At 43.1% G+C, this 8,752-nt stretch overlaps 1 protein-coding gene across 1 annotated transcript in view; it reads right to left on the bottom strand.

The window, feature by feature from the left end:
• Positions 1–8,752, bottom strand: part of KCNA6 (potassium voltage-gated channel, shaker-related subfamily, member 6) — a 26,477-nt gene that overhangs the window by 9,181 nt on the left and 8,544 nt on the right. The window contains exon 2 of the mRNA XM_010007182.1: positions 1,785–1,866. Coding sequence (XP_010005484.1) covers positions 1,785–1,866 — 82 coding nt within the window. The remainder of the gene's footprint in view (positions 1–1,784; positions 1,867–8,752) is intronic.

Below are 8,752 nucleotides of genomic sequence, written 5' to 3'. Positions count from 1 at the left end.
GGGAAAGAGAAAGAAAAGCAGACAGACACAAATCTGATGGATAATGGCTAATGGAGGCAATGACAAAGACCAAAAGACTTCAGCCATTGCTTGGTGGGCCACAAACTCCACAAACAGCTTTGGAGAGGCCAGCCTGGGCTTTGTAAGATACTAGAAGGCAACAGAAAGAGGAACAGAAAGATTTGGGATACTCAAAGAGGGCATGTGGACTGTGCAAAACTGGAGCTCAGCACTAGTGGCTGGAGCAGGACTGTGGGTCACACAACCCATGTGCCAGGTGCTGGGGGGAGTGGGCTTGTGTCTTCCACAAAGCTGGACTAGTAGGTGAGTACTGGACCCACAGGGCCATTCCTCCGAGGATCCATGAGTGTGCACTGTGTGTGTTTTTAAACCTAGGGAGCACCATGTGTGCCTTCACTAATGAACTTAAATCTTGAGCTGCCAGAGTGGAGAAAGAAGATTTACTTGCCTATAACTATATTTCCTGTGAGTTCTGGTAGATTGACATGTGGGTGTTGGTGAAGGCAGGACCTTGTCTGTGGCAGCCTCTGTAGACACCTGTGTGTCTCTGGCATACACACTCAGCCTTGCTACTGGTTCAACCTGCAAATGGAAACACAACAGCCATGTCTGCTGGCCTGGGATGGAGATCTTGGTCTCTACTTGCACAGGGCTGGGCTTCATCACCAAGGGTCCTGGAGCTGCTGGATGAGATGGCCACTTAGAGCATCCCTTAGCAGCCAGCTCAGGGCTTGGGCTAAGGCAGTGGAATTTGTACTGAGGGCATCTCTACAGGCACATGGACATGCAGCCTGTTTAAACATCATTTTAAAAAAAGAAAAAACCACGACCGATGGATTTTGAAAACTTGTTATATTTACATTTGTTACTTTTTACAAGTTATAACAAGTTGCTAGATGTTGCCTGTGCTGTAACATGTCACCTCCTCCATTCTATGCCACCACTGCCTGTCACTTTTGAGAGAGAACCATAAAGTAAAATTTTAATGATATTGGAATAGTTCTGATGTGAAGGGAAATCACTCTCCCCAAGGCAAGGCCCCATCCTGTATCCACACGCACAGATGCACACTCAATGCTGTGAGGAATATCTCATCTGCACAAGTATCTTCCCCACATCATGATTCCTTAAAATTAATTTGTTCCCCAAACACCATGCCTGTCTGTCCTCATCTTACTGCCTGATAATGCCTCTGTACGTGTAAATACTGTGTCTCTCAGGCCCCCACCTGCCCTCACTTCTAAGGCACCTCCAAAACCCTTCCTTCCAGCAGAAGGTCTTTAGAAAGGCTGCATTTCCATTTTTCTCACGAGACCTTGCTAGGGTGAGCGTGGGCAGTAGAGTGACCAGTTGCACACAAGAGGGAAAACAGAAGGGAATCCTGCTCCCTGGAGCCACAAAGCTCTTTCTGCTTGTTCTCTCTGTCCATCCAATCCCACCTGTGAAGCAGAGGGAAAAAAAAACAACTGGCCTATCTGTAACTTCTAACTGTCCTTTGCAGGGATTTCTGTTCACCCCTGGAATGGAAATGGTGAGATCTCTAGAGCTCATGTGGCCAAAAGGAGCCATGTCAACCTGTGAGGCCCAAGCTGTGTTCCTTCTCTCATCTCTAGACTGCCTGTCCCTTCATCCTACTCCCTGCACTTGCACACCTGACACAGACCCCTTCCCATTTCCCCAGTGTTCTGCCTGTAGGCACAGAGAGCTCTGGAGAAACAGCTCTCAGCTCTGCTGCCTGTTATTACAACCCATTCTGCACAGACAGGAGCAGCAAGGTCTTGGTTAAGCCAGTGCAGCTCCTCCCACAGACATGGAAACATCTGGTCTTCTCAGTGCAAAGAAATCCTCAGGGATTTTGGTAGTTAATCTCTGACAAGTCTCTAAGGCAATCCATGTTCAAGGAATATATTTGAGCAAATTTCCTCAAGAATGGTACAAAGCATAGAATGACATCAGCACAACCTCTCTGCCAAATTTTCCATCTGTACTCAAAAAGTAGTAGAGCTTTGCCTCAAAAGGAGCATAATAATTTTTGACAAGCAAAGCAAACATTCTCCATCCACTTTGTTTGAGAGGCAGCCAACTATTTATTTTTTTTTTCCTTTGTTTGTTTTAGCAGAAGCTTTCAAAATAAAAACAAACAAGCAGATTAGCCCTGAGGTAGCCAACCAACATGAAGGAACAAGAAACTCTGTAGTTGGAGTCAAGAAGGCTTTACCAGTCCCTTCTAAGATAACAGCAGCAGGCTCAGGATGCTTGGAGATAAAATTTTAGGACTATTTTCATTTCATACAGACCTAATACACACCAAGCCCAGTTCCCAACAAAGGAATCTGAGGACAAAAACAAACAGTAACAGACCAATTCTGTCCAGGCAGTCCTCCAATATTAATTGCCATAAAGAACAGAAATAACTTCACCTCCTCTTCACCACTGGAACAATAACATGATACTTGAATATGAAGCAATAAAAACAGATGCAAACATCAGCCTTGTAACATGAGTCCTCCCTTCTGCTGGTTGAAAACTGCTCAAGATCCGTGAAGCATTGCAGAGAAGCAGGGCAAAAGGCACTGATAAGGTGAGGATGAAATATCTGATGAGAATTATCCATGCAAAATGATTTCCATTCATTCCTGGGCTTTCTGGAAAGCACTGGAGGATTGCAAGATTTTGGTCTGAATCAGATTTCAGAGTAATGGGAATGGGATCCATAAACCAACAGGTGGAAAAAGAAGGCTAAAAGATAAATTATCCCATTGCTCAATGAAGCAGGGGATGTTGGGGCAAAGAACAAGAAAAAGACTGATGTATTCATTGCCTTTTTTTTTGGCATCAGTTTTTACCAGGGAAGCTGGACCTCAGGCCTCTTAGGACAGTGAACCTAATAGCAGGGTCTGTGGAAGTGAAGTATTATCCACAAGAGAGGAAGATGGAGTTAAGCAGGATTTAAGCCAACTGGATGTGTATATGGGGTCAGTCAGGCTGCTTTTTATGGTGCTGGTGGAGCCGGCCAGTGTAATTTAAAGACCAGTTTCTATCCTCTTCAAGGGTCATAGTGACCAGGGAGAGGTTCCTGTTGTCTGAAAGGCAAATACAAACCTCATTCTCAAGAAAGGGGACTCAGTTGGCTGCAAGCCTGTCAGCCTTACTGCCATACCTGGGAAAGCTGTAGGGCCAATCATAGAATCACAGAATCATAGAATGCTTTAGGTTGGAAGGGACCTTAAAAATCATCTAGTTCCAACACCCCTCCCACTAGACCGGGTTGCTCAAAGCCTCACCCAACCTGGTCTTGGCCACTCCAGGGAGGGGGCTTCCACAGGCAGCTTCCTTGGGCAACCTGTGCCAGTGTCTCACCACACTCCCAGGAAAGAATTTCTTCCCGATGTCTAACCTAAATCTAGTCCTATCCAGTTTAAAACCCCCTTGTCCTATTGCCACGTGCCCTAAATCCTGCTTTAAGCCATTTCCAGCCCCATAAAGGCTGGTGATTCAGAGATGCCAGCATGAATTTACCAAAGGTAAATCATGCGTGACCAACTAGATTCCCTTTTATTATTAAAAGAGTCATTCAGTGGAGGAGGGGAGAGCAGTGGATGTTGCCTAAGTTGTTTTCTTAGCAACATAGTGTTCCCTCATGCTTAAATGTACTTTATATAGGAAACACCACCACTACGCTTTCCTTGCCACATATATGACCACTGTGCTGCAACTTAATGAATCCTGAAAAATGTGTAAAACAGCAGTGGAAAGAACTGGCTATACTGCACATCTTTCTATGAGTCCTCTCCTTTTAGGATTTTTAACAATTTGGAGCTGAGCAGAATCAAAGTCAAAGCATTAGTTGTTATTTAAAGGCTTGTATGTTCATCTGGGAAGGAGATCTAGGATAATGTTTTATAACATTTCCTAGACAGTGGGTAAGGATTTCTAAAGAAAGGCTGTATTTTCCAGTTCTCCAGCTGTTCTTTGCAGATTGTGTCTACAGCACTGATGACACCTAATTATCCAACTGGAATCTGGTCAACCTGAGACCATAAGGAAAAACTCCTGAAAAGAGGAGGAAGAGTTTCAGAATCAGCAGGAGTGAAAGGGAAAAAATGCTGTTTCCTAGTCCTGGTGCACAGATCTGTACTTTGGCACCTAAAACCAAATTAAACTAAGTATTTCAGCTCTGTGCACGGCTCAAAGCGATGAATCACGCTCTTTCCATGACATGTCTCCTATTAGAGCTGTCTTATCCACTTACACCCAAAGGTTTCCTAATGACTGCCAAGCCAAGCTTCAGCTCTGGTGAGGAGGAATAAAAGCATCACCACGCTTCTTTAAAAACACCCTGAACAGACAAAAGCTGCCTGCAGAATTAATCAGGGACCTTTCTGGATCACCCTTCTGAGTTTAATGGGATGTACACACAGTTGTCCTTGTCCCTCCTTTCTGGGTCACAGCTTGCTGTGAAGATGTCAACACGCAGTGCATTATGATTGCAATGAACAAGTATTACACAATCTTGTACTTGTGAGAAGCCTTATATAGTAACCTAGGTCCTGTTGGAGGGGCAGGCATGGCAGCAGCTTCCCTTGGCTGGTGGAATCCCACTAACCTCTTTGGGATTGCTCACAGAGAGCCCAGCATGTCAGTGTTCATGGAATGAGGCTCTAACTCTGCTGAGGATTTTTGTGATGAGCAGTCTAGTAAACTGCAGTCCCAGCCCAGGAGCTGTGCACATGAAGGTGTGAAATAAAATTCCTTCATTATAAGGTTGATGGCTTGCTTCTTTGGAAAACAAGGGAAAGAAAGCAGGGAGAATGTCTTCTTATAGCCTCTGTTCTTCTCCCAAGGCTGAACAGATCTTTATTTTTTACTGTAATAACCAGAACCATGAAAGTCTTTTTCCTCCCAAAATATTGAACAATTTTTTTAATAATGTGTAATGAAGAGGCCATGGTTAAATAATGAAGTTCTTTTGCTCCAGTTCTGATACATCTTAATAGTGCTCATCTAAATCACGAGAAGAAATTAATATTTTAATGTTTTCTATGAAAAATGCATAATGCCTCTCCCATAGCTTCTCCGCAAGTTTTCAAACTCTAGTCACTGCAATTCAGAATGGGAACTTTCTGATTTTGCTCTCACTGGACTCAATTAGGCTCTGTGGGAAAATCCTTAAATTATTTGTTACAAAATGAAGAGGAGCCTTAACTTTGCCATGGAAGCTGGTTTTGAACTTGCACGGTTAACCTGCTCTCATGTTTTAGTTTCACAGCCTTGCAAAAACAGACAATTACGTTTCAGCTTGTACACATCATCAGACGTGTACCCTTTCTAGAATGCTAGATTGAGCAGCCCCTGATTTTTATGAAGGAGGCTTTAATTACAAAAATATAATCTCTTAACCCTTTTCTGTTATGTGGTGCCTGTGCAATAGGGCAGCCAAACCCTGAGAACTAAATATTTGTGAACAAGGCTCCATCAGACCAACACTGTCAATGAAGCAAACACAACCAAGCTGACAGGTCCATGTAATCAAAGCTGTTGTTGACATCTTGGCATTGGATGAAAAATAGCAACCTCACTTGATTATATGAAGACCTTCAGCATCCTTGAAGCAGCTAGATTAATTGACAGAGATCTAAAAATAAAGGAAGTATTCCAAGTTTTAAAAACAAACAAAACCATTCTCATTTCCAGTAGTTTCTTGGGAGCAGATGCTTTTAAGATTTTTCCCAAGGGAACCACTTCACATAAGGTTAGTAATCCTAATTCTGCAATTTTTTACTCAGTTGAGAAGCTCTCCCTTTAGCCTTTTTCACATAAATAGCACCTAACGTGAAGGATGGTTTGACTAAATGATTGGTAAATGAGGAAGTCTTGACTTTAGATCTTTTCTGGAAATGTTGCTATTAATATTTAAGAATATTTTAAAAATCCCCTATAGATTAGCTCAGGACAGAAATAGCCCTAACTGTATTTCATTTATAAGGCATTTTGAGCTGTCATCAGAGCCAGCTATTGGAACAGAGCCTTAAGGATCTGATCTATTTTTGTGAGCCCAAAGTGACCAACAACTCTGCAAAGGCTGTAAGGACCACTGTAGCCCAGTAAAATGCTTGGTGTATGCTCCCTAAACAATGCACAAGGAAGCTGAAACGAGGGAAAGATTTCCCAGGCCTTCTAAGAGGGGCTCTTGCACAGGTTTGTTTTTCTGTAGCCAACCAGTGCCCTCTACCAAGCTGGAGTTTCTACTTTCCAAGTGAACACTGTGAGGGTCAGACTGCTTTCCAATCCAGTGGGCCTTCCTTGGCAGATGGTTCTGCAAGGTAAGGCAAGGACATGTTCTGAAAACAGGAGTCCTCCTTCTCCAATCTCCTTGACATCTTCTATGGGCACCACTGATTCATTCCTCTGCCTGTATTATTAGGGCATTGCTGCTCCTGAAAGCCCATTACATGGATTTCCTTCCAGCATTCCTTGAATTACAAGTAAGCCTATCCAGCTTATACTGATAGATTCAGAGATATCTATGGCCATGCTATATATTGCTATGAGATGTCTCATCTGCTGTTTATTTCTGAGTTATGCCTAAAATTGCAGCTGGATCCAGCTGAGGCAGAAGGCTGTAGCAGCAAAGCAATATCAAGCTGCACAGGCTACTCCTGCCTCATGTCAGGTGAGTTCACCTGGCCTATTGCACCCAACCAAATGCTACCCTGCAGCAACACCACGTGCCTGTCTTCCACTTTTTCTTAGTTCTCTGCATCAGAAAGACAAGGGTGGAAATTCTGACTTACTAGATGCACACCCTTAAGGGGTTTGGTGCCTTATCTGTGCATTTTTTTCTTCCTTCATTTTACCTGGTTGCTTCTAAGAAGAAAGATAATTTGACTGCAGCTCCATATAGGAACCATAAGACTGAACAACAAAGTCCTGTGCCTTTCTGTTTCCCCCTTTTCCCAGTGCCTGGCTGCCAGAGATGCTGCTGAGTGGGGCAGGCAGGGAGGTGGTTCCTGTGCATCCCCACTTGAAAAGCGCTTCTGAGTTTCATTGCTCCTCTGAAGCTGGAACTTTGTGAGCAGACAACCAAGGATCCCACCAGTTATCCCAAGGGAAATAAAAGCTCTCTCCCCTTAAAATCTTGGTGTCTGATACATGCATTTTCCATCAGAAAACTGTTCACACACTCTAGGTGACCCTGCTCTGGCAGGGGGGTTGGACTGGATGATCTTTCGAGGTCCCTTCCAACCCCTAGGATTCTGTGATTCTGTGATGTGATTCACACAGAATAATCCCAGTCAGCCCTGGTAAGAAAGTAGTTTCCAAATCCTCATAAAGAAGTACTACCACTGAAAGGTGTCTCTGCTTATAGCAGGGAAGTTGGAACCTGATGATCTTTAAGGTCCCTTCCAACCTTAGCCATTCTATGATTCTATGATGTCTGATGCCCATTTTTTAATTCACAGGAAGACAAGTGAAGGAGGCTGCAATAAAGAATTACTTAGTTTCTGAACTCAGAGTGTTATTGGTTATCCCTGGATAAAGGTGCAGGAATTTCACTGCAGCCATCAGGATCACTGTGAGTCAACATGAGGGTAAGTGAGGTCTAGGAGACCCCCAGAGAAGCTCAGTCCCAGATAATACCCAGGTGCAGAATTTGATCTTAGATCAGAAGCCCATATGAATGGACTGTAATCTTTTAGCAGACTCAGATATAATTTTAAAATATAAACTAGATAGTTACTTAAAGCCTGGCAGTGGGCTTTCTGCAGAGCCCAGCCACAGCAGCTGTTCTTTTCAAGGGTATTGTAACAGGTAAAATTCCTTGTAAGGTTATTGAAAACCTAAACACCACTTATTTTTATATGCTCCAAAATCTCAGCAATGGGTGTACTTCACATCAAAGCAAAGGCACAATTGCAGTTCAGATAAATGACTGAGGAAGGAAAAGTAGGGATCATCATTATATGCTTTCCTTTCTCTGCTGTTGCCAAGCAGTAGCAATTAACCCTAAAAGCAGAAGTGCACCAGAATTCCATAAGGCATTCCAAGCAGCCAAAGGAATTCCACGTTGCCAGAGTAACTCATTGCTTTCTTATAAAGCAGACTGATGTCTCCACAGCAGGGAGTGAAAAAAAACCACCAAAACCAACCAAAAAACCCAACCAACAAACAAACAAAAAAACCCACCAGAGACTTACTTTATTTCCTTCTATGCTTAAAGCAGAGGCACTACAGTGGGTCCTAAGCTCAAGTTCTTACTCTAGACACAAAAACTGTTGCTTCCAGAGAAGGCTGAATTTATGCATGAGCTCCTTAGTACAGTTCCACGGGGAATCAACTGCTGGGTTTTTGTGTTCTTGGTACATGCTGAAGAAAAAGAAATCTTCTTTTTCAAAACAGGTCCTTAGCACTTGTCAGGATGACAGTCTTCAAAGGGCCTGACTGCAGACATTCAAAACAAATGCACTTCTGAATCATTAGTCCTTTTTTTTTACAAACGGAGGTGCACAAATTATCCCAAGCTGACTGGTGTTAGAGGGAACATTTCTGCTGATTACAAAGATCTTCTCATCAAGTTATAAAGGAAGTAAAACACTTTGCAGTGAAGTGACAGAAGGTGAATACCTCAGGCTTCATGGAAAACAAAAGTTGCATTGAGCCTGAATGCTTCAGATGAAAGAATCCTTTCATTTTGGAGTAGTTTGGGAACAAATCAAGTGAGTACACTCTT

This window comes from Chaetura pelagica, unplaced genomic scaffold (assembly GCF_000747805.2).
Source record: "Chaetura pelagica isolate M959 unplaced genomic scaffold, ChaPel_1.0 scaffold211, whole genome shotgun sequence".
NCBI lineage: Eukaryota > Metazoa > Chordata > Aves > Apodiformes > Apodidae > Chaetura > Chaetura pelagica.
Note: the sequence above shows the minus strand (reverse complement) of the source record. Positions and strands in the feature narration are given on the sequence as shown.